The 25,881-nt window shown below is 56.1% G+C and overlaps 1 protein-coding gene and 1 non-coding gene across 2 annotated transcripts; both read right to left on the bottom strand.

Annotated features, from left to right (window-relative positions):
* Positions 1-6,478: 6,478 nt before the first annotated feature.
* On the bottom strand, positions 6,479-20,338 carry LINGO3 (leucine rich repeat and Ig domain containing 3). The gene is made up of 2 exons (XM_005209065.5): positions 20,265-20,338; positions 6,479-8,303 (listed from the first exon to the last, which is right to left on the bottom strand). Exon 2 carries the CDS (start codon positions 8,255-8,257, stop codon positions 6,479-6,481), a length of 1,779 nt encoding a protein of 592 aa, XP_005209122.1. The 5' UTR covers positions 8,258-8,303; positions 20,265-20,338.
* Positions 20,339-21,398: 1,060 nt separating this feature from the next.
* TRNAR-CCU (transfer RNA arginine (anticodon CCU)) lies at positions 21,399-21,471 on the bottom strand. The gene has a single exon. It is a non-coding gene; the product is annotated as a tRNA-Arg (tRNA).
* Between the last annotated feature and the right edge of the window lie 4,410 nt (positions 21,472-25,881).

Genomic DNA, 25,881 nt, shown 5'->3' with positions numbered 1-25,881 from the left:
TCATTTCCCTTAGAGGGCTAGAGTCCACGCAGGGTCACACAGCAGGTCCAGGATGGGCTGAGAGGTCTACAGGCCGTTACTGGGTGCCCCCTGGGTGTGGGGAAGGAGACAAATCCATCTCATGGAATCCCCCACATTTGGGGCCACACTGACCTGCTGACCTTCAGCATTTCCAGTGTGAGGGTCTGTGACTTCTGGCACTCAGCTTCTGTAATTCACAGAATGGATGTTCTCTATCTTTAATCCATGGGGCAGCCTGTGATTTGGGTGGATTTCAGAATCATGCAGTGGGAGGACCGTGAGCTTGCAGAAGGGTCTGTGAATTATGCCGGACAAGGATTCCACAAATCCCAGCCTGTTTCAGGCGGACCAGAAGGGACCAAAGGTACTGAGGAAATGGCCTCCTCACTGCCCAAACCCCTGCTGATTACCAGTTCTTATTCTTCCCTTCATAAGACCCTGGGGCAGGGGGAGGGGTAGTCACCCAGCCAGGCCATGGCTCCAATCCAGGATTAATTAGGGTGAGGCAAGCAAGACACTCATTTTAGGCACAGAATTTAAGGTGATGCCAACAAAACAAAACAGCCCAGTAATCAAGATAAATAACGTTTTTGTTGTTGCTGTTCGTCACTAAGTCGGGTCTGACTCTTTGCAACCCTATGGACTGCAGCACGCCAGGCTTCCCTGTCCTTCACTATCTCCCTGATGTTGCTCAGATTCATGTCCATTGAGTTGGTGATGCTATCTAAACATCTCGTCCTGTCGCTCCCTTCTCCTCCTGCCTTCAATCTTTCCCAGGATCAGGATCTTTTCCAATGAGTCTGCTCTTCCCATCAGGTGGCCAAAGTATTGAAGCTTCGGCTTCAGCAGCAGTCCTTCCAATGAATATTCAGGGTTGATTTCCTTTAGGATTATCTGGTTTGATCTCTTTGTTGTCCAAGGGACTCTCAACAGTCTTTTCCAGCACCACAATTCAAAGGCATCAGTTCTTTGGTGCTCAGCCTTCTTTATGGTCCAACTCTCACATCCATACATGACTACTGGAAAAACCATAGCTTTGACTATAGGCACTTTTGTTGGCAGAGTGATGTCTTAAATAACATTGTAATATAATATTAAAAAAAACTTATTTGCAGACTGTGGCCCTTGGGCTGGTGGCTATTTTTGTAAATAAAGTTTTGTTGGAATGAGGGCCAGCATTAGGGTGTGAGGAGTGAGGCAGGGTCATGCCAAGGCAGAGTGGATCTTTATTCAAAAGGATGGTATTCTGTCTGTTGTGGACTTGGGGCATGAATTGATTCCATTTGTTGATTATTGATCTTTAAAAAAAATTATTTTTATTTTGAAATTTTACTTGGCTGCGTCAGGTCTTGGTTGCAGCACACGGGTCTTCATTGCTTAATGTCGGGTCTTTTCTTGTGGCTCGTGGACTCTCTGGTTGTGATGTTCATGTTCAGTAGTTTCGGCGTTCAGGCTTAGCTGCCCTGTGGCATGTGGGATCTTAGTTTCCTGACCAGGGATGGAACGTGCATCCCCTGCATTGCAAGGTAGATTCTTAACCACTGAACGACCAGGGAGATCCCTAGACTATTGATCTTGATGACTGAGATCTGGGCACCCTCTTAAATTTTATGCTCAGGGTTACTCACCTCACCCTGGGGTGGGGTAGGGGAAAGCTGGCAGAGGGGCCAGGGTGGAACAAACAGTGACACCCCCGGGGACTTCTCCACTCAGGACAGGCAGGGTTGGGGGGAACTAGTGTCTGGGACCCCCTCAAAAAGGCCCCCCCTTGGAGTGGGTGGGGGGCTTTGTGGTGAAGGAGAGCAGTTGCCTGCTAACATCTGTTCAGCACCCCAACATGCCCAACACCCCGTCGAGCCCCAATGGACAGTCCTCCCCTTCAGCCTAGAAATGGGGAATGCCTGCCTCAGCTCACCCTCAAATGTGACCTCCGTGTGTGTGACCCCCACAGTGGCCCTGTCTGGCTACCCCAGCTCGGGGTCAGGCCCTCTGCAGATCCTAAAGCTGTTCTTCTATTTGAAGAGTATTTTTGGAGCACTGCAGGAGCTGAGGCCAAATTCCCTGCATCCCTGGCATTGCCCAGAGCAGGGTTCTGGATGCCAGATGCTCCCGAATTTTCCATGACTTGGCATTTCTGAGAAAAATGCCTCAGTTTTGGTGGCAGGCAGGGTTACAATCCCCAAAGGCGTCCATCTCCAGGACCTGTGAACATGTTATGTGGCATGACAGGGGGAAATGAAGGTTGCAGATTAGATGAGGATGGGAGTGACCCTGGATTCCTTGGGGGGTCCTTATAAGAGGGATGGGGAGGGTCAGAGGCAAAGAGAGACGGGAGATGCTGTGTTGCTGGCTGTGAGGATGGAAGACAAGGCTGTGAGCCAGGGATGCGGTGCCTCTAGAAGCTGGAAAAGGCAGGAGCCTCTGGCAGGAACCAACTCCAATCCATTTTAGACTTCTGAGCCCCAGAGCTGTTGAATGACGAATCTCGGTTGTTGTAAGCCATTAAGTTTTGTCACAGCGGCTGTAGGAAGCTCATACAGTTCCCTGCATGAAAGAGGACCACAATCCTCCAGTTTATGGATGTGCACACTGCACAGAGAGGGGGCGTGACTTCCCCCAGGGCACACAGCACTCAGCCGCAGACACCCCTCTGAGGGGCCCCGCCTTGGGTTTCTGGCCACCAACTGGATGAGGCCCCTTCTGTTGTCCTTGGACACCTGAGGAAGGAGTACCCCTCAGCTGCATCCCAAAGATAAGACAGGATTCAGGAAACCCTGGATCTTGTACCTGGTTTGAACCAGGGACACAGGTGGCCCCTGTGGATGAGGAAACCAAGGCACAGGAGGAGGCAGTCTTTCACCTGCCTTTACTGCAGCACGATAGGGGAGATGAGGCCCCAAGGGAGGGTCCTACGGCCCAGCCTGCCCACTCCTTCCTGACTTCTTGGAAATCAGGCTTGGAGGGGTTGCCCCAGAGTGCCCCCACATTCCCTTTTCTGGTTCTGTCTCCTGCAGGGTAGGAAGGCAGTTTCTTCCCATGTTCAAATGAAGCACCTGAGGTCCTGGGACTGTTCTGTTGGTCCAGTGGCTAAGATTCTGCGCTTCCAATGCAGGGGACCCAGGTTCAATCCCTGGTCAGGGAACTAGATCCCATATGCTGCAACTAAAGGTCTCGCTTGCTGCAATGAAGATGGAAGATCCCGCGTGCTGCCACCAAGACCTGGTGCAGCCCAATAAATAAATATTTTAAAAAAGAAAGAAACCAAGGCCCAGAGAGTGATCCTGGGGTGTGAGAGGCTGCCCTTGGCCATAGTTTCTGCTGGGTGCCCTCAGGCCACCTCCATCCAGAAATATTAATGGCAGAGGCCTCCAGGGCCCAGCAGGGTTTGAGCCCTGACATCAGCCTCTGCTCTCTGCTGTCCCCATCCATCAGGAGCGGGGGGTGGGGGGGTGGGGGGGGTGGGGGGGTGGGGGAGGGTCTCTTCAGCCCCAGGGCAGGAAGCCACCAGCTCCAGAGTCACAATGGGGAGGGCCTAAGTCTGCACCTCCTTTCTTCCTTTCCTCCCAGCCGCTTGGCTCTTCCCCTGGATCCAGCTCAGGGCAGGAGTTTCCTTGGACAGCTTGGTCTCACTGGCCCCTCTCAGCACCCTACTTATTATCCCTGGCTGGAGACTCTGGGTAGGCTTGACCCTCCCTTTGCCCATCTGTAAAATGGGGTTATAATCTTCCCTCATAACTCAGTCAGTAAAGAATCTGCCTGCAAGGCAGGAGACCCAGGTTTGATTCTTGGGTTGGGAAGATTCCCTGGAGAAGGAAATGGCAACCCACTCCAGTATTCTTGCCTGGAGAATCCCATGGACAGAGGAGCTTGGCAGGCTAGAGTCCATGGGGTTGCAAGAGTCAGCCACGACTTAGCTACTAAATCACCACCACCAAAATGGGGTCAGAGCAGTACCCAGCTCACAGGGGAGTGAACACAGGCAGCGCTGGAAACTGCATGAACACTCCTGAAGTGTGACCTCCAACCTCATCACACGGTTCATTCTCCACAAACGCCCTGTTACTCAGGGTCAGCTTTGGTGCTGAAGCTAGGCAGCTCCCCCAGGGACCCCAGAAACCCCTACTTCCTTTCCCTGCTCTTCCCATAAAAAGAAAGCTCCGAAGTTTGCTATTAAATTGGTTTCATCTTTATTGGATTCCAACCAAATACAGCAGGGTAAGGGTGGGAGGGGACAAGGCATGTTGGTTCATGTTGGGGTGGGGGCAGGCAGAGGGGGGCTGGGAGATCCCGATAACACTGACGTTCTATGAGTCCTAACACTGTCCTAACACTGTCGAGAACATACTCCCTCTCGTCATGATGATGCTAAAGGCACTTGGATGTCGTTTTTTGAGGGACCCTCAGGGTTGTCATGGCAACCAAGGTCAGGCGGATGCTAAGGGAAAAAAAAAACTAGTCCATTCTGTTCGACTCTGTATGGGGCTGCTGGACACCCCATTCGGCTCTCCCCACATCCTGCCATGAACGGGGTTGGAGTGGGGGTCCCCACCTGGACTGGCTGTGGTCAATAGCCTGCCACTCTGTCCTGTTGGCCCACAAACACAATGTGGGGCAGGACCAGGGCCTCCTAATGTTTCTAGCCCAGGAAGAGTGGCCAGTGTCCATTCCCAAGTTCTGTCTGAATCCTTTGCTCAAAATTGCCAGGGTAGACACTTTTTTCCTCTGGCTTGTCTCAGAAAGACCTTGAGGAATCCAGAAAACAGGTCAATCATCAAGCTTGTCCATGGGCCTGGCCTCTATGTATGGAGGAATAGGTTTGGCCATCAGACTGATTTTATAGACGTGGACATCAATGGCCTTCAGTTGCCAAGCAAGATTACACAGCTGGGTGAAAACAGAGCCTTCTTACAAGGTCCGTGAGAATACTGTCTAACCTGGTCAGTAGCCAAGCTCCTCTCTGGCTGAGGTCTGGCCCCACAACACTTCCTGTGCCCCTTCCCCCCAACTGTTTGTCTGGCCGAGGTAGAAAGAGTGGGGGCAAGGACCAGGCTAGGGGAGGCAGGGTCATGTATGGCTCCTGTTTGGCATCTGAATGCTTATGCAAAACCTCAGCTCCTGCTGCACATCTCCAGCGACAGGGAACTCACTACCTGTAGAGCAACAGGGCAATGACCTTGGGGCAATGACCTTCTTTCACCTGAGCGACAGTCTTCCTGTGACTCTCCACTCACTGGCCCTAGATCTGCCCCAGTGTTGCAGAGACAAAGGTGCCTCTGTCATCTCCTAATGTCCCAGGTTTGGACTTCCTTGTGGCTTGAACCTCTGTTCCATCCTTGCTCGCTGTCACTGCCCCCACAGTGCACATGACAAAGACCCTCAGAACCATCCAGAGACACTTATCTCCTTCCCAAGGTGAGCAGTGGTCATCAGGGCAGGGGTGGTGCAGACTCAGGACTGAAGGTCATGCCATCTGGCCTGCTGGAAAGGGACATACTGGAAGCAATGCTCCTGGACCAGGGGCCAGGACAGCTGTCCCTCCGGGGTGGCGAGGGCACAGGAAGCAAGCAGCAGCTGAGGGATGGTGGGAGGAACTGGAGGAATGGCTTCTCCTAGCTGGCAGCCCGTCTTGCGGGGCTGGCAGGTCCTGGTGGGAGGGAGTCTGGGTACAGGGACTTGGGCCAGCAGGTCAGGGGCCATCCTGTGTGCTGGACCCCTTCAGGGTGAGCCTGACCAGCAAGACCTTAGCTCAGCACCTGAGGTCTGCATCAAGTGGCCAGCTGAGAGGGAGCCAGGGAACGTCTGGGTGTGAGCAGAAACAGGTCTCAGGTGTGAGCTGCCTGGCCGAGGTGGGAACTGGTCTCTACCAAGAGCCCAAAGCGCCCGTGGTGATCTCGGGGCACCTGCTTAGTGTCAGCTGGGTATGAGGGGGGTGTGTGTGTTCCCCTCTGGATCTGTGCATCGTGGTTGTATGTCCTGGGTGTAAGTATGTGCTCTGGTGTAGTTGGAGGCGGGTATCCAGGTGTGAACGGAGTGGGCTCTCTCATGCTCTGACCCGGAGGCGGGACTGCCTTCCCTGGGATCCCAGGTGTAGACCATCTCCACCAGGTGTGAGTTGTTTTGTGTTGAGGACCCTGGATCTCTGAGCTCCCATCCCACCCTCTCCCAGCTGAGCAACCACACCAGGGGCAGGAAGACAGGGTGACACCCTTAGAAAAAAACGCTTGAGAAACTCTGCAAAAGACGCATCCTGATGAAAAAACAGTTCTGTGGTTGGGTCCCTACAAAAAAACGGGGAAGTTCTGCCAGGAGTCGGCTCGCGGCCGCCCCCTATGGGAGATGCATAGGTGGTCTTCAGATGGGCCAGCCGCCATCCGGTGAGGGCTCGGACGGAGACGGAGACGCTGCTTCCGGCGCAGGCGCAGCGGCTGGGGCCGCGGGCGGTGGGCCCTGAGGCCTCTCATATCATCTTCATGTTGAACTTGCGGGCGCCCCCCTGGCCCGCCGCGGCGGCGGGCCCGTCCACCTTGCGGAAAGAGTACTCCACCGAGAAGTTGTTCTTGTGCTGCCCGCGGCCGCGGCTCCACACAAAGAGCAGCAGGAAGCAGAAGAGGACGACACCCAGGAAGGTGATGCAGCCCATGGCGGTGGACACCAGGATAGTGGTGAGGTCGAGCGGGAAGCGCGCGGCCACCTGCGTGTCGTTGCGGCCCTCGCCCGGGGTCCGGTTGACGGCCGGCTCGGGCTGCACGCTCAGGGTGGCGAAGTAGGTGTCGTTGCCGCCCGCGTTGCTGGCCACGCACGTGTAGGTGCCGCTGTCCCCCGGCCGTGCGTCCTGGATGTGCAGCGTGCCGCCCGGCAGCACGCGCGCCCGGCCGGCGCTGGCGGCGGTTACCGTGCGGTGGCGCGGGGTCACCCATGCTACGGTGGGCGCCGGCTCGCCCTCGGCGCGGCACTGGAAGCGCACGTCGGCGCCCGCGGCCGCTGTGATGCGCTGCAGCCGCCGCTCGCGGATCTTGGGCTTGCGGCACACGAAGTACTCGAAGAGCGCCGAGTCTGGCAGGCTGCGCAGCGCGTCGCCGCGGACCTCGGCTGGGGTGGCGCAGGCCGGCGGGCGGCCGTCGAAGTTGAGGGTCTTGCGGCGTTGCACGACCCACAGCAGGCGGCAGTCGCAGGCCAGCGGGTTCCCGTCCACGCGCAGCGTCTCCAGCGTGTTGACTGAGTGGAAGGTGCTCTCCTCTAGCGTGGACAGCAGGTTGTTGGAGAGGTTGAGCAGGCGAATCTGCCGCAGCCCCAGGAAGGCCTGCGGCTCCACCACGGCCAACAGGGCCCCAGCCAGGTGCAGCTCACGCAGGCGCACCAGGTCGCGGAAGGACCCGCGTGGCACCGTGCTGATGGGGTTGTGCGACAGGTTGAGGCAGGTGAGGTGAGCCTGGTGGCGCAGGGCGGCGGAGGGCACGGCGGTGATGTTGGTGTGTGTGACGGACAGCGAGGTCAAGTTGAGCCCCCTCAGGCTGCCGGCGGCCACCTCCTCCAGCAGCGGCCAGTTGTCGATCTCCAAGTGCAGCAGGCCGGGGAGCCGCTGGAAGTTCTGGTCCTCCAGGGCGGCGATGGCCAGGTGGCGCAGCCGCAGGGCGCCCAGGCCCCGCAAGTGGCCCAGCGACTCGCCTGACAGTGCTGTCAGGTTGCAGCGCTCCAGGGTGAGCTCCTCCAGCGCCAGCAGCCCGGCGAAGGCTCGGCGCGAGATGAACACCAGGTCGTTGTCGCCGACCTCCAGCCGGCGGAGGCTGCGCAGATCCTGGAAGGTGTAGTCCAGGAGGATGACCAGCTTGTTCTCGCTCAGGTCCAGCAGCGTGAGGTTGTCCAGGCGTGTGAAGACGCCGGGCGGGATGAGCTTGAGCAGGTTACCGCGGAGGCGCAGCACACGCAGTCGCGGCAGGTTGGCGAAGGCACCCGGCTCCACGTGCGCGATCACGTTCTCGCTCAGGTCCAGCTCCTCCAGTAGCGGCAGGGCGGCCAGGTCTCCTGGGTTCAGGCAGCGGATGCGGTTGCGGCTGAGCTCCAGCAAGCGCGTCTCGGCCGGGATGCCGTCGGGCACCGCAGTCAACCGGCGCCGGGGACAGGCTACCGCGCGCGTCTGCGCCGTACACTCGCAGCGGGCCGGGCAGCCCCCTGCGGGGGGCAGGGCCGCGGGCAGGAGCAGGAACTGCAGGCTTAGCACCCACAGCCAGCAGGTCATGGTGCGGAGCCTGGGCCTAGGGCCACGCCACCATCCTCGTGGGCACCTGTGGGCGGGGTCAGCATTAGTACCCGTACTCCAGGCTTGTCCTATCCCATCCTACCAGTGTGCTCAGGAAGCAATTGTCCACCGTGGGACCCGGAATCCCACTGCTGGGCATCTACCCAAGGGCTGTGAGGGGATCAGCCTGGGTGGATGCTCAGGGTGGACAGAGGGGTAACTTCAGATCAGGACAGGTGACATTTGTGCTGAGACCCTGTACAGGGTTCATTTGTGTTCTCCCTAAAAGAACCACGGCTTCCCAGATGGCACTAGTGGTAGACAGTCTGCCTGCCAATGCAGGAGACATAAGAGATGTGGATTCAGTCCCTGGGTCAAGATCCCCTGGAGCAGGAAATGGCTACCCACTCCAGTATTCCTGCCTGGAGAATCGCATGGAGAGAGGAGCCTGGCAGGCTACAGTCTATGAGGTTGCAAAGAGTTGGTCATGACTGAGCACACACAGACACACACATACACAATACATGTAGAAGTCCCCTGATTCATTGTAAGGGGCCTCCTTTGAAAATAGGTTCTTTGCAGATGTGATGAATTGAGATGAATTTATATTGGATTCAGTTGGCCCTGAATCAAATGACTGATGTCCTTGTAACAAAATGGCAGTCTGGATGTGCACAGAGATGCACACAGAAGGAATAAGGCTGTGTGAAGACAGAGGCAGAGGCTGGAGGGATGTGTCTATATAAGTCGAGGATGGCTGGGGTTCCCAGAAGCTGGGAGAGGCATGAAGGACCCTCCCTTGGAGCCGTTAGAGGGAGATGGCCCTACAACACCTGAATTTCAGACTCGTGGCCTCCAGAAGCTGGAGCGCATAGACTTCTGTTGTTTTAAGTCACTCAGTCTGTAGTACTTTGTTTTGGCCACAGGAAGCTCATGCAGACCCATAGGAGGACAAGGAAAGGGCCATGGGTGTTAGGGAAAGATGGTTCCAGGCTGGAGGAATGGCCAGTGCAAAGGCCCTGAGGCAGCAGGAGCAAGTGGAGTGAGTGGGGGGTGGGGAACCAGGAGATGCACTGGAGGGGCTACAGAGGCCGATGATGTGACCGGGAAGGACCAGAGGAACAGATGCCAATTGCCTGGGCCTCTGCATCTGTGCCTTCCGAGTTGCTCCATCTCTCCAGGCAGCCAGCTGGCCCTCCATCCCCCATCTCCCCCATGCTCTGCTGGGCTGCAGCCCAGATCCCAGGGCCAAGGTGGGTAGGGGTGGGGAAGGAGCAGCCAGATGGCAGCTGGAGGGAGCTGCTCTGTTGGCCGGGCAGCTATTTTCAGCATCTGAGCAGCTGAAGCCCCCGGGCTTCCCCTGACTGCCCCCCACCAGCACATCCCTGCTGCCTCTTTCCTCACTGTTCCCACAGGCCTGACCCAGCAAGGACCTGGGCTCTAGATCCTCACCTGTGAGGTCAGCTCCTGCCTGCCTGGACCCTTTGGAGAATTTTAGGTGAAAACGAACAGACACAGAGCCCGGAGTAACTGTTGGCTTAATGCTAGAGGCGAATCATACGTCACCAGGAAGAGAGTTTGTATTTTGCAGGTGTCATCAAATTAAGATGAGGTCATGCCAGAGTAGGGTGGGCCCTGATCCAACCACGGGTGTCCTTATGAAAGGGGGAAATTTGGATGCAGACATGCAGGAATGATGGCCATGTGACGACGGAGGCAGAGATTGGAGTGATGCATTTATAAGCCAAGAGACACCAGGGTTGCCAGAAAGCACCAGAAGCTGCAAGAAACAAGGGAGGATCCACCCCTCGAGTCTGCACAGCCCTGCTGACACCTTGACTTTGAATGTCTGGCCTCTAGAACAGAGAGAGTAACTTTCTGTTGTTTAAGCCACCCTATTTGTGGTCTTTCATTATGGCAGCTACTGGATACTAATACAAGACCTTAACAAGTAGCCACATATCCATAAAAAAAAACCACACGAGAGCAGAGTGGCATCAACAAGGAGGTTTGCTGCAGCGTCGTTTGGAAAACCAAAAAACTGGAACTAACCTAGATCTCCATCTACAGGGGATTCAGGAAATAAATTGTGGTCCATGCCTGCTGTGAAATACAGGGATACTTTTATGTACCAATGAAGAAAGACAGTGGAGGTGCATGTATACGGGGGGAATAAAACTCCTAGAATTAATCTCAGTGTCCATCAGTGGGTGCTCAGTCACATCCAGCTCTTTGCGACCCTATGGACTATAGCCATCCAGGCTCCTCTGCCCATGGAAATTTTTAGTCAAGAATATTGGAGTGGGTTGCCATTTTGTACTCCAGGGGATCTTCCTGATCCAGGGATTGAATCCTCGTCTCTCACTTCCTGTATTGGTAGGCAGATTCTTTCCCACTACTACCACCTGGGAAGCCGGTTCATCAAGAGGGCATTGGTTAAATAAGCTAGGGTCTGTGCCTGCTGTGGAATCAAGGAGATTCATGTGTACTTAGTAGAGAAAGAAAGCCGAGATTTACTTATATGGAGGAAAAATGGAACTAACCTAGGCGCCCATCAATAGGGGATCAAAGAAGCCATAAAGCATGGTTATTGTGGAATGCTGGGAGATTTGAATGCACCCACAAGGAAAGATGGCTGAGTTGTAGTTCCAAAAGAGGCTGGAGGAATCGAGGTTGCCAAACAATCACAGACAGCACAAGCCTATTCATCAGGAAGTAAAATCAAACACCAAACTCAATTCTTGATTTGGGTGGGCACATAAACACTTGTGCAGGTGCTCCCGAAATGCCTGGGGATTCACACACTGTATGAACACCACTGTGAGTGGCAGGGATGGAGTTGCAGTCATGGAGAGGATGGTCACACCATGAGGAAACCAAGGCACCCCTGGTCTCCAGGAGGTCATGGGTCTTAGCTGTCTAACCCTGGTTGGGGAACCCAGTGGGGAGGCGGACAGAGGGAGCGAGAAGCATCTGGTTCCGCTTTCCCACTGCAACTGTCCTTAATCCCAACCCGCGAATTGCAGGGAACACAATCCTTCCCTGAGGCAAGCTGCCTTCCCAGGCTGTCTTTCTAGGTCATTCTCTTCCATGTTGTTACCCTGGACAGCAAGCAGAGGGGCCGTGTCCCACGAGGGGACAAGACAGAAACAATGGTCCCCTATTCATCCATCTCTTTCTACATTAAACTGGCTCTGCAGTCACTCCTAGGTTGGGTCACTCCCCATGGTCAAAGGGTCACTGTCTGTCACCCAGGGATAGGGGACAACTCCTCAGTGGTCTGCTTCGGAGCAGCCAGGTCCCGCCAGCTCTGACCCCAGAAGGAAATGACTGGTGTGGTTCAGTGCCCCAAACAGACTCCTTGTGGGGGTGGGGGGCAGAGCGGCCTGCTGTTTTCTTTCTGCAGGAGAGAACTCACACCCCTGTCCCCTCCCCTCCTCCTCTCCCTCTCCTCACTCTGCTCCAGATGCACAGGCCTGCTCGCTGCTTCTCCAACACACCTGGTGAGATCCTGCCCAGGGCCTTTGCACATGTTAGGCAATACCCAGACCACCATCCCTACAAGGCTCGCTCCCTGACTTTATTTGGATCTGGCCTTCAATGTCACTTCCTTGGTGACTTTTAGTACTCAAGTACGCTCCCAGTCTCTCTTATATGCCACTTAAACCGCTGTTCAAAGCTGGTCATTGTCTTCATCCACATGGCAAACACCGTAGCAGCCACTGCTCTGGGCCATCTGAATGGGTCCATTTAAGTCCCACAGCATCCTCGCTGGGAGGGGGGAGCCCCACTGTCACCCTCATTTTACAGATGGGAACACCGAGGCACAAAGCAACTTAAGTCACCAGCTCAGGTACACATAGGGCTTCCCAGGTGGCAGCAGTGGTAAAGAATCTGCCAGTGCAGGAGATACAAGAGAGGTGGGTTGGACTCCTGGGTTGAAAAGATCTGGAGAAGGAAATGGCAACCCACTTCAGTATTCTTGCCTGGGAAACCCCATGGACAGAGGAACCAGGCAGGCTGTAGCCCATGGGGTTGCAGAGAGTTAGACATGTCTTAGCACAGGTTCACATAGCACGTCGGAGGTGGCAGGGGTTAGTCTCAGGGAGAGGTTGGTGGTGCTCAATCCTGTAACACTCTCTCTCTCTCTCTTTTTTAAACAGGCAGGAGAGAGTCTTGGCAGTTCATCCGGCTAGGATTCAAAACACAGCGCTGTTTTCACTGGACCTGCAATGCTCGTTTCCTCTCATTCATCGATTCCATCCACCTGTCAGTCAACAAACGTCTACCGTGCCAGGCATCTTCCAAGTGCTGGGGACACAGAGTGCCTGAGACAAACAGGTCAGCTTTCTGGGAGCCGACAGATAATAAAAGAGGTAAATACAGGCTCTTCTACCTCCGGCGGCCATAAATGAAGAGGAATAAATCAGGAAGATGACAGCGGGGTGTCGAGGGGATTGTAATCATTATCATCAATTTACTGAGGAAAGATGGTGTGCAAAGAGTTAGGGAGGGAGAGAGGGGGCCTAGCAGATGGGGGGCAGCAGGACCGGGCCAATCAGCCCAGGAGGCTGGGAGCAGGCACTGTAGAGAGAGGAAGGTGGACTTTCTATCTACAAACTTAAAAAATATTAAAAAAAATTTTTTTTAAGTTTTTATTTATTTGGTTGTGCCAAGTCTTACTTGCAGTATGTGGGATTTAGTTGCCTGACCAGGGATCAAGCCCAAGTGCCCTGCATTGGGAGCACAGAGTCCTAACCACTGGACCACCAGGGAAGTCCCCCCACCAAATTTTTTAAGTTGGAAAGAATTTAAAACAATAGTTGCTGCAGAGGCAGCTAAGAACAATGTCAGGAAGGAAGTACTCAATTCGAGAGGTCAGGAAAGCTAGGGCACAGCCACTGTGATACAGTTTCTTGGAAAGGCCTGCGGAGACCTCGGTTCTGATGCACTGTGTGACCTCCAATGAAAAATGCGCCCTCTGTGAACCTCGCCTGCCAAAGGCAGCGAAACCTCGGTGTCCTCAGAGCTCTCGTGCTGTAATTGCTCCCAGGATGAGAGGACAGCTGGTCCTTTGGTGCCCAGCAGGGGCCACTCCAGCTGTGACCTAGTTTGTGAACTCCAGCCTCTCCCAACCCAGGGCGGGCCTGTCATCTTCTCTGCAGGGGGTGGGCAGACTCGCAACTGGGCTGGAGCTTCCGATGCCTCCCCAACTAGGGTTCTGGCCCCTCCATGGTGGGAAGGGATCCTGGGACCTTAACTGCCTCCAGTAGCTGTGTTCACTCATGTTCCTGGATGTTGGGGGGCTGGGAAGTGGGAGAGCTCGGGGGAGGACTGAGGGTGATGGAACTGAGTTGAGATGCCCAAATGCCCTGCATCCCTGCCGCTCTCAGATAATCAAGGGCTGGGTACCCTGAGCAAGTGAGTCACCCTCTCTGGGCCTGTTTCCTCGCCTGGAGGCCTGGGCCTTGCAATGGGGTTAGAAGGCCAGGTTCCCAGACCCTGAGTAGGGTGCTCACGCTCAGTCATGTCTGACTCTTTGTGACCCCGTGACTGCAGCCCTCCAGGCTCCTCTGTCCATGGGGTTATCCCAGGCAAGAATACTGGAGTGGGTTCCCATTCCCTTCTCCAGGGGATCTTCCTGACCCAGGGATCAAACCCGAATCTCCTGCATTGGCAGGTGGATTCTTTACCGCTGAGCCACCGGGGAAGCCCCCAATTAGGCTGGGAGGCTAATTCTAGTCCCACTTCTAAGTTTTCAGGGCATCAGGTCTACTTCCTGAAAGGCGGTGAGAACACCAGCTGTGGATGGTGGTGGGAAGGGCAGGCCGGGCAGGGAGGACAAGGTGGGCAAAGGCTGTGGAGTGGGGGCCGTGCTGAATGGCAAAGTGAGGCTGTGTGGACAGGCTGCTGTTGAGTCCACACTTTCTCTGCTCCTTCCCTCCTCCGTGAGTCCGTGGCCTTGGGGGAGGTGACCCCACAGGGCTGTCAAGGTCCCCACCTGCCCTCTAGACCCTCCATTTCCCTCCAGGGACCCGCCTCCCACCTGGGGCCTCGCCTCCCGTCTGCTCAGGACTAGACACCATCTGTTCACTGATGACTCCCAGTCCTGTGTCTCTTCTGAGCTCCAGCCCCAGGGACTGGAGCCACATCCCTGACATTACCCGGAGGCCCTGCAGCATCCCAACTTCAGCCTCCCCTGGCAGCTCCTTGCTCACACCCCCGGCCAATCCATCACCAGGTGCAGTCAGCTTCACCTCCAAATATATCCCAGATCCACCTTGTTCTGCAGCTCTGCCACCGCCAGGCCCCCGCCTGCCAGCATGGGCTCCAGCTCACTCCCCAGCATTCAGCAGACACCCTGCCTTCTCAGGTTTCAGTGTTCCTGCCTGCAGAATGGACTGGAGTTGTGTGAGGGTCTCTTGACCCTGCTGACCTTTGGGGCCAGGTCATTCTCTGTGTGTGTAGGGGGGCTGTCTTGGGTGCTGTAGGGTGTGGAGCAGCCTCCTGGCCCCCACTCCCTTGACACCAGGAGCCCCCCAGTCGTGACAACCACAAATGTCTCCAGACATCACCCATGTCCCCTGGGGGCAGGATCACCCAGGTAAGATCCATGTTGTAGAAGGTGCTAGACACAAAGCAGGCATCCAGTTGATGCCCCAGGAAGAAACAGGCTGATTATCTGTTTGTGTTATCAGTGAGGAAGCAGAGGCCTGGGGAGGGGAAGTGACTCACCCAAGAGGAGAGAAGTACGTGTGAGATTCGAACCCAAGGCTCCATACCCTCTTCTCCTGTGGCTCTCTCGGGGTCAGGGCGAGGGAACCCCCACCTCCGTGGAGCCCTGACTTCTGCCAGCTCTGCAGACCCAGGAGCTGCCCTGTGTCAGCCGGCCAGAACTGAGACGCCCCAGGGCTGCCTAAGAGCATGGCTCCCTCCTCCTATGTTAAGGAGGCTTCGGGGTCAGTGAGCACATGACCTGTGGCCAGGGGTGGAGAAGGCCCTGGGTCTAGCCTGGCCCTTCCTGGGTCCCCTGCCTCCATGTGGCTGCCAATGCCAGAAAAACTCCTTGCCACATGATTGAACACTGCTCATGCTGAGCATGGTGTAGACCAGACCCCCTGAATACTCAGACCCCCATGCAGAGCCAGGGCCCCCCACCCTCATTTTCCAGACTTGGGATCCAGAGCCTGGGGGTCGGTGGCTGAGAACCTACCCATCTCCTTCCCCAGCAAGGGGCAGGTCCCATGGGGGCAGGGCTCTACCAGCCACAGTCCAAACCTCTATCTGTCCCTCTAAACCCCAGCAGGCCAAGCATGGGCACTGGGGGCACAGCAGCACCCCAGCTTTCCTCGGCACTTTTTTTTTTCCTATTTCAAGTGTTCAGTGGTTTTTTGGTGTGTTCACAAGTATGTGTAGTCATTACCACTACCTAATTCCAGAACATTCCATCCCCCAAAAGAAGCCCTGTCCCCATCAGCAGTCACTCCCTCCCAGCCCCTGACAATAGGAACCCACTCTCTGTGTCTGTGGATCTGCCTGCTCTGCACGTTTCCCATCAGTGGAAGCACACCCTGTGTGTCCTTCCGTGTCTGATTCTCTCAATGAGCATCATGTGGGGCAGGCAAGCAGGCAAGAGATGCAAACACATCCGTGAAGTATATCGTTTGGGAGAAGCAGGGGTCTGCTATGGTCTGATGCTTTGTCCAGCATGGCTGGAAAGGTGTGTCTGAGTTGAGTCTTGAGTGGGGGTGGGTGGGCAGCAGTGAGCCAGGAGGAAGGCTGGGAGATGGTGTTCTGGGTGGAGGGGCCCGCCAGGGTGAAGGCCCTGAGGTGGGGGGGAAGGGCTGGTGCTGGGAGGACAGAAATGGGGAGTGACTGGAGGCTGAGGGCACATCTGAGTTTGGGGCTGGGAGTTGGGGTTGGCAAGGGTGGAACCATGCAGGGTGCTGAACCCACAGTGAGGTGTAGGGACTTGATTCAGAGAGTGATGGTGAGCTGTGGGGGAGGTTTGAGAAGGAACATGATGGAGCTGAGTTGGCATCTGAAGATGCATCTGGGTTTGTGTGTTCTGGGCCTGTCACCCTACATCACATGAACCTGGACAGTCACCCTCCTGGACAGCGCTATCCTGAGGGTGGGGACCACGTCAGTTCCTTCTCTACCCCCCACCACCAGCATGCACAGAGCTGGGTGCTCCGTGGGCCAATGAGGGAAGCAGAGAGATTTCAGCAACAGGACGAGATCTCCAGGGTCCCCATGGGAGCCTACCCCTGACTACCTTGGAAGAGACTTGTAAAGCGCTGAACCTCAGCTTCCTGTTCTGCAAAAGGGACTCAGGTGACCAACAACCGCCCTCCAGGCACTGACTGAGTAGCAGGTGAGAACTCATAGAGAGAGGGTACTTTATAACCTGGGGTCTTCGGAAAAGTCTCCACTGGGTGCTGGCTGGGGTCAGGTGCCCTGAGTCCCAGGCCTTGTTCTGCTCTCAGCCATTCATTCCACATGCATTTAATGGGCACCTTCTGTGTACCATGCACTGTTCTAGTTCTTAAGGGAAACAGCTTTGAAAAATACAGACAGAATCCCTGCCAGTCATCCATAGGTGATAAAGAGAAGAAAGAGTACCGGAGGCCACGTGTGGATGGTGCAACAGAGAATAACAAGGAGGTGGGGCCTGTGGTCGGCCAAAGAACGGCCCCTCCAAAGATGCCCACAGCCTGAGCCGTGGAACCTACAAATGTTACTTTATGTGGCAAAGAGGGATGAAATTAAGGATGTTGATCGGTTCACCCTGAGGTGGGGACAATTGTGGATTCCCAGGGGGCCCAGTGTCATCACAGTGTCCTTATAAGAGGAAGGCGGGAGGGTCAGAGGCACAGAGATATGGGAGAGGTTGGGCTGCTGACTGTGAGGATGGAGGCAGGGGCCATGAGCCAGGGATGAGGCGCCTCTAGAAGCTGGAAAAGACAGGAGCCGGTGCTTCCCAGGAGCCTCTGGAGGGACCAGCCCTGCCCACGCCTGGGTTTAGCTGTGTGAGGCCCGAGCTGGACTCCTGATCTGCAGGATTGTGAGAGAATCAATGTGTGTGGTTTGAGCACTAGGTTTGTGGCAGTCTGTGGCAGCACCCCTGGGAGCCCTGCGCAGGGTCTTTGCAGATTTGAAGAGGAGGTGGGCGGAGGCCTCTGCGGAGCTGTACGCCCGCTCTGGGGGCTGGGAGGGGGAGGGGGCCCTGCTCCCCGCAGTATCTGCCATCAGTATCAGCAGCAGTGCAGGAAGCTATCTGGGGGAGGAACTCAAAATCTGTCCGTCCAGGGCAACAGACAGACAGAGACCCTCCTCTCCAGAGCCCCCAGCAGGCTTAACCCAAATTTATCATGAAGTTCTTAACCCAGGCGGTGGGGTGGTGGCTGGGGTTGCCGGGGCCCCACCCCAGGATCAGAGGCAGCCCAACTCCTCCCTGCCCCACCCCACGGAGAGAGCTTTGCCCCCACAGACACATGGGACAAGTCGTCCCGTTCCCTCCCAGGCTGGGGGATGCTGAACACTGCTTTGGGTGAGATTGAGCCAAGCCCCCTGAAGGAAGCAGCTAAACCCATAGGAGGACAGGGAGGGGGGTGAATAGATGCAGCTGCAGCTGGCCCCTCTGTCCCCTCCCCCTCCCCCACCACAACTGGGGCCAGAGGGACCCAGGGCAGTGTTGTTTGGTGGGCCCTCAAAGTGTTCCCTGTTCAGGCTTCCAGATGGACTTGGGAGGTGGGGCCCGGCCCCAAGCAGCACGCAGCCCTCTGAGGCCCGTTTTTGGGGACATACTGCCGACCCCTTCAGGACTGGTGTATCCTTCGTCCTAGATCTGGCCCTTCCGGGACTTTCATCCACGACAATTCATTAAGTTCTAATTAGTCTCTGTCAGCCATTAGTCCCTTTTAACCCTTCAGGGGACTGGGGGGCCTCCCGACCCACTTTCCTTGACCGCCTTTGGCAGGTGAGGCCTCTAGAACCACATTTTGAATGTCTACCATCTACCACAGCCACATAGCCACTCAGCCCAGCCCAGTCCCAAAGGTGGTAACAGTGAAGCCCACTTGGAGAAAACAAGACTGAGGGTCAGAGTGGTCCCCAGTTCACCTGGCAGCACTCAGCTTGAGAGTCAACATTTGAACCCTGGTCCAATGCCAGCTGCCTTTCACTGAATCCCAGAGCCCTATTGGAAGGTCCTTTTCAGAGGCCCAGGATTGGCACATGGTAGTGGGCAGCTCGCCATGGGCCCACCTGGAGCGAGCTTTGCTTAGAGAGTTCTCTGAGAGGCTCTCCACCTGGTGAGTAGGTGATGACTCAGGGGCACCCGGGAATGACAGCCTTGTGGGAAGAGAAATCAAGCTGACACCAGAGACCTGCTTTATATTCCCACTCAGCAAGGTACCTTCGGATCCTGGGCGTCCTGTGGGGGTGGCTGGGAGCAGCCACCCCCATTCTACAGATGAACACACTGAGGCCGAGCTGCTGTGTTAACAGTGGGGATGATCATGGCTGCCCTGCCATCACACAATATCTGGCTTGTGGCAGCCCCATGCTGGGGGCTTAACGCACCTGCATTTCTTACACCCTGCGTTGATGTCCATCTCAAAACTGGAGCTCACAGAAGGGCTGTCTTTTGTCAGAAGTCACCAGTGAGGATGGGAAACAGGCAGGCTGAGGAAGTCTGGCTTTAGCCCTTTCGAGCCCTCATCTCATGGTGGATGGCCCCTTCCCACCCCATGCCATCCAGGTAGAAGGAGGAGGAGTCGCACCTGTGGGGGAAGCCTACGGGGTCTTCCAACTCAGATCCTGTCTCAGATGGCTGCCACTCTGGCTCAGAGGGGGAATGGAGCAAGGCAAGACACTCACAGCCCGACGGCTCAAGACCTCTCCCTACCTGCCTGCACCTGGCTTCCCTACCTGCCTGCACCTGGCTTCCACCAACCTCACCCACAGAGACCCCATGTCCTCTGCCTCTGGGTACTCACACACCACAGCCTTCCCAGCCTCCACACCTCCTCCAGGGAGCCCTCCTGTGTTGCTCCAGGTTTTAGAGCCCTACTCTCCCTGAAGGTCCTCCCCCCACCCCGATCAAACCCCAGATGGTCCCTCTGTCTGCTGCCATGCTGCCGCAGACACCCCCTCCCCACACCCCCGCCAGAAGCAAGAGGTTCTCAACCATTTCTGTACAAGCGTGGATTCACCGGGGACTGCTTGTTAACAATGCAGGCTCCTGGGCACAAACCCCAGAAGTCCTTATTCCTCAGAACTGGGGGGCTGGGGTGCCTGTACTGTTAGTGCCTGGGGCACGTGGTCTGGAAAATAAGGACCAGGTCTTTTCCTGCACTGGGATCAAGGCACAAGGTGCGGCCCTCCCCAACTTGTTGAATGGGGCTCAGTGGCCTCCCAGGCCAGGCCCTGGGAGGCACCTATGCCAAGCTTCAGGGGACAGAGAGAAGCCCCCACCCCACCCTTGCTGCTGACTGGACACAGGCCCGCGGGGCAGGGGGCCTGGCCCTGTGCTCCCAAATCCTCCCACCTGGCTGGACTGTCCCCAGCCCAGCGATGCAGCAGGTCCTGGTGTCAACGCCTCCTGCGCCTTCTTGGCGCAGCCCCCCAGGGTGGACCAGACTTCGCCGGAAGGGAGGGCGGAAAGGCTCCGGACCCGACCGTCCCCGGTTCCCAGACCCAGCCAGTGCCCCATCCTAACCCCCTTTGGAGGGGAGCGCATGCCTCCAGGCGTCCCCACTGTCTCCAGAGAGACGATCACCAGGCTCCTTGCTCCTCGGCGCCCCGGGAAGGGACAGGGGGACCTCAGCATGGCGACTGGCCCCCCAAAGTTTCCAGGGGGAGCGCTGGGGGCCTGGTGAGGAGCAACGCACCCGGGAGAGGCGCTCAGGAAGAGTGGCCCCCCAGGCGAGGATGGGGGCCGCGCGTGGGGGCTATGGCGCGCAGGTGGTGCGGGGTCACCGGGCCCTGCGCGGACACTCACCTGGGCGGCTCTGCCGTAGACACGGCGCGGGCTACGGCGCGGGGGCCGCCCGGAGCCGACAGGAGCCGCCGCCACCGCCGCCTCCCGGGTCCGCCGTGCGCGCCCCCACCGGCGCGTGCCCGCCGCCGCCCTCCTCGGCTCGCGGGACTGCGCTCCGCCGTGCGCGCGGCCCGCCGGCTGGGGTGCGCGGCGCCCCAACCGCAGGTGTGCGGGGCTGCAGGAAGCGAGGACACGTGCGCGCAGGTGCCGGGACGCGCGCCAGGGCGGCGGGCGGGGGCAGGGCGTCCAGGCTCTGGCAGCGTGTGCTGCCCGGTGCACACCCGCCTGCGGACCCGGGCCTTTGTGGACCTGCAGAGGCTGCGGTGCGGGAAGCGCACGGCTCCCCATCTGCGCTTGTCTGGCATCTGCCCCTCCTCGCTGCCCCGACTCCGGGTCTCCAGCACCTGACACCTGGACCCCTGCCCCAGCCTCTTCCGCTCCTGCCAGCCCTCCAGGCCCATTCCCCATACAGGTCGCAGAGGCTGCTTAACCACTGGCCTCTGGAATTGACTATGGCTCCCTATTGAACCTGGATTCATGTCTTAACGTGGTGTATGTTTCTGGATTTTCGGTACCCGTGCCTTCCTCCCGCCGCCCCACTCGTGCCTCACTCCTTCCCCGGAAGGTCCCCTTGCTCCTCTTTGAACACACCAAGAGGGCCCTGCCGGGCTCAGGGCCTTTCCCCTTACTGTTCCCTCTGCCTTTCCCTGCATCCTTCTTGGCCAGTGTGTAATTACTCGTGTTTATGCAGCAGCCTGCTCAGTGGATGTTAGTGGAAAGAATGACTCTCACTTTTACATACTGTGATGTATGTAGTTTCCTGCTTCCCTGGTACTGGGCCTTCCCGGGGTCGGCCCCATTTAGGGAGCTCATGCTGTGGAGTCTGGGGTGGGAGGTAGATGGTACTCCAGTGTGGGGGGCGCAGGGGCAGAGGACGGGGGCACCTCCCAACCTCCCCAACCATCATGCTAAGACATAATCAGTAGCAAGATTACTGAATGCTCACTATATGCTGGGCTCTTCTTTTTTCTTTTTAATGTTTATTTTGTGTTTATTTGGCTGCACTGGGTCTTAGTTGTAGCACGTGGGATCTAGTTCCCTGGCCAGGAATCGAACCAGGGCCTCCTGCATCAGGAGTGTGGAGTCTTAGCCACTGGACCACCAGGGAAGTCCCTGGGCTCTGTTCTTAACATGAGCCCTCTGGTGTTTGCTGCAGCCCCACCCGTTACAGGTGGAGGCTGATTATACCCATTTCACAAATCAGCAAGTTGAGGCTCAAAGATGCCATCTTTCCCAAGCGAGGGGCTCAAGGTGGGCCTGGCTGCTCCAGGAGGCTAGGTGTGTAACCTTGCAAGATCCCACCCCCAGCCCTTCCCACCCTCTGTGCTCTCTCCTAGCTGCTCCCATGGTGGCTTGGCATCAACTCAGCCACCTGTGACTCAAGCAGGCTCCGTTCCCAGACTGTCGCATTGGCCTGAGGCCCAGAAACTGCATCGCGGGAGGCTGCAGGCCAGGTACCCAAGGGACAAGAGGACGGATCCTTTCCTGGCCTGCAGAGATCCAAGAGGAGGACGTGGGGTCCCCTCCCTGGTGGTTCTCCATCCCCATGGGCAGCCCAGCCCCCACAGAGGAATCACTGCTGTAGAGGCTGTGTAATCTTGGGGCAGTCACTTTCCCTCTCTGAGCTTCTGTCTCCTGTGAAATGAGGTTCTGGTAATTGCCACCCAGGGCTCTTAGAGGAAAGTGTTTATTGAGCACCTACTGTGTACCAGGTCAAGTGCCAGAAGGAGGAGATGCAGCAGGGGGCTCGCCATGGTCCTGGGGGAGCAGACCAGTGAGACAGTCATGAAAGAGTGTGGTGGGAAACTCAGCAGAGAGCCGGTACCCAATCTAGGGTGGGAGTCAGTCATGCTCTTCCAAGGAAGGGGCTCTTGAGATGAGTCCTGCAGGGGGGAGGGGTAACTGATGTGGTGGCCAAGATTGGAACCCACTTCCAAGCTGTGGAACTGTGGGAGACTCCCCTCCAGCCTCAGTTTCCACATCTGTAAAATGGAGACTCAAACTGTATACCCATCTTCTAGGATTGAAAGGACTCCACTCCACAGGGGAAAACCAGGGCTCTCAGTGGCCCTGCCCAGCTCTCATTCATTGCTCCAGAAGCCTAGCTGAAGGTCAGGATGAGGCCCTGGACGCTGCCCACCTCAGGACCTTTGCATGGCTCTTCCCTCCACGGCAGCACCTTTCTCCCAGCCACCATCCCGTCTCACCCCTTCCTGACTCATGTCTCCACCCCTTGCCTCCTCTGTCCCCTCCCTGCCTCCTCGGCACTCTCCCCACTTAAGACACCATGTAATTTACTGATTTATCCTGTTAATCATGGGCTTTTCCTTCTTTTCTGCTGTGGAATGGCTCCAGTAGACACAGAGTAGGTGTCCAGTAAATGCTGGCTGAATAAACAAATGGTCCAGTGATGCTGAGGGCTATAGGTTTTGCCCCTGGAAGTGGGGGTTCTGGGGGGGTCTGAGTGGGGAAGTGTCTGTTGCTGCCTGAAACCACTGTCTTATCATCTCTCCATTCTTGGTCAGTGTCAGCCTGGTCCGTATACTGAGAGGGAGCCCGGGAGCATGTAGTAGACCCTCAGTGACCGGCAAGAATGTGCACATTGGCATTGCTGTTCTATTGCATTTAGCAGGGACACGGAGGTGGGCTTAGCCACTGAATGGCCTCTCTGGACCCAGCATCCCCAGCGGGATGCTGCCATGGGGGCAGAGGTGGGTGTGGGAACGGGGTGTAGCTAAGGATTCCAGCCTCCCAGGTGGTGGGGTGGCAGTACCTCGTTGCCAAGGTTACGAACACCTGTGATGGGGATGTTGCCATGGAGACAGACCCCTGGGAGGAGAAGGCGGTTCCAGATGGGGGAGCTGTAGGTTGGGCAGGGGGTCTGGAGGTGGCTGCCAGCCCCAGGGGCTTCCCTAGCACCCCGTGTACCCCCCAGCTGTGGGTGCAGCAGGGCCCTGACTCTCCCCGTCCTGTGTCCTCGTACCTGGGAAAGCCCGCAGGACCCCTTAGGCAGCAGTAATGATTTCTAAGATTAAAGGCCTTCTCTTCTTTCCTTTCTCTGGTGAGATGTATAGGACTGGCAGTCGGGGCCAGGGGAAGCAGGGGTCACATGGCCTGGGAAGCTCAGCTGTGACCTCGGACAAGTGGCTTTCCCACTGTATTGGGAGTGGAATCCTGGGTTTCTGGGAGACAAGAGTGCAGAAGGATTGAGGCCCTGGACTCCAGACCCCAGGGGCTACCCCAGGTAGGTTCCTGCTGGGACCTCTAGGAGGTTGACACGGGCCTGTGCTGTTTACGGGTCTACCCGACCCACAATAAACAGTGGTGTTATTTACTGAGTCAACGTTTCCTCGGGCTGTGCGTGGGGATGCTCCCACTGAACAAAGGGGCCCAAAGCCAGCAGGACAAGCTCTCAGAGTTGCAGAGGGTGGGAACGGCCCAACAGCAGAGAGCCCAGTGAAGGCACAGGCTGGAGGGCTTCCCAGACATGGCACTGGGGCTTCTGCAGCTTTTCTGTGTGGCCACACAGGGGCCTCAAACTGACACTAATTCCTGAGTAAGGTGGGCCCTCGGTGGCAGCCCCCAAGTCCCAAGTAAGCGTAGGTCCCTGATACGGTTATGATAAACAGTCTCCTCAGGGCCTCCTTGCATGTGCCCCATGGAGCTTACCAAAACCCAGCTCTTTTTTGGTTGAATTGACCTATCTGACTGCAGCCAAGGGAACCCACAGCAGGCACCATCATGATCTAGTTGCAGGGTCCTGGGGCCTGAATCACCCACTGGGGTCTGGGGCCTGAATCACTTGCAAGGATTTTCAGCAAGTAAATCTAGCAGTAGTAAGCAGTTTCAGATTTTGCAAATAGGGCTCATCTTAGTTCCTCCTTTCTTCTTCTTTTTTAAAAAATATTTATTTGGCTGTGCTGGGTCTTAGTTGTGGCATGTGGGATCTAGTTCCTTGAGCAGGGATGGAACCCAGCCCCCCTGCATTGGGAGCATGGAGTCTTAGCCCCCTGGGCTACCAGGGAATTTCCTTAGTTCTTCCTTTCTGACATTTATCATTAATTTCATTTTCCTGTCCTTTCATACTGTTCAGGCTCTCAAGTACAATGTCCAAGATGACAATGGACATCCTTTCCTTGCTCCTGGTCTTAGGGGGAAAGCTATCAGGTTTTCACCATTTGTGGTAATGTCAGCTGTCAGTTTTTCACAGATGACCTTTATCAGGTTGAGGAAATTCCCTCTTTCTATTCCCCAAGATTTCAACCTGAATTGAGTGTTGAATTTTGTCAGATGCTTCTTCTGCAGGTATGAAAAAAACGGGCGTAGGGTTTTTCTCCTTTCTTGTGTCAATGAAGTGAATCCCATTCACAGATTTTCCAGTGTTAAACCAACATGGCATTCCTGGCGTTGGCCATACTCTGTGGTCATGACGTACAATCCTTGGGATCCAATCTACTGATGTTTTGTGAAAGATCCTTGCATCTGTATTTTTTAAATTATTTATATTTAATGGAAGGATAATTGCTTTACAATATTGCATTGATTTCTGCCAGACATCGACATGAATCAGTCACAGGTACACGTATGTCTGCTCTCTCTTGAACCTCACTCCCACCTCCCATCCCTTCCCACCCCTCTAGGTTGTTACAGAGCCCTGGTGTGGGTTCCTTGAGTCATACAGCAAATTCCCATTGGCTGTCTGTTTCACATATGGTAGTGTATATGCTTCCGTGCTACTCTCTCCGTCCCCTCCTCTTCTTCCTCCCACCCTCCTGTGTCCATAGGCCTGTTCTCTATGTCTGCATCTCCATTTTGTGCTAAGTCATTTCAGTCATGTCTGACTCTTTGGGACCCCATGGGTTGTAGCCCGTTAGGCTCCTCTGTCCACAGGGTTCTCCAGGCAAGAATACTGGAGTGGGCTGCTATGACCTCCTCCAGGAGATCTTCCTGACCCAAGATTGAACCTGCATCTCCTGCATTGGCAGGCAGGTTTCTTACCACTAGCACCATCTGGAAAGCCCCTGGGTCTCCATTGCTGCCCTGCAAATAGCTCCATCAGTATCATCTTTCTAGATTTCATATGTATCGCATCTGTATTCATGAGGGATATTGGTTTGTGGTTTTCTTTTTTCTGCATTGTTTTTTTTTTTTTGACAGATTTTGCTTATACTGCCCTCATGTAGCTGTTAGGGAGTGTTCCTTCCTCCCCAGGTTCCTGAAGCTGGATTAGTGTAATTTGTTCCTTAAAAGTTTTGGGATCAATTCTGAAGTAGAGTTGTCAGTACATGTCAAGGGTGACCCCAGGGTTTTTTGGATCTGGACTATTCAAAGAGTTGTGGGGATGAATCTTGGGGTGGGGATAGCTGTGGAGGCAGCCGGAGGAAGGGGGAGTATCAGCTTGCTGCTAAATCGCTTCAGTCGTGTCTGACTCTGTGCGACCCCATAGAGGGCAGCACACCAGGCTCTCCCGTCCCTGGGATTCTCCAGGCAGCTTGGGGCACGTTAATTTGGGGTTCCT

The sequence above is a fragment of the Bos taurus genome, chromosome 7 (genome assembly GCF_002263795.3).
Source record: "Bos taurus isolate L1 Dominette 01449 registration number 42190680 breed Hereford chromosome 7, ARS-UCD2.0, whole genome shotgun sequence".
Lineage (NCBI taxonomy): Eukaryota > Metazoa > Chordata > Mammalia > Artiodactyla > Bovidae > Bos > Bos taurus.
The sequence above is the reverse complement of the archived record's forward strand: the minus strand, read 5'-3'. Positions and strand labels throughout refer to the sequence as shown.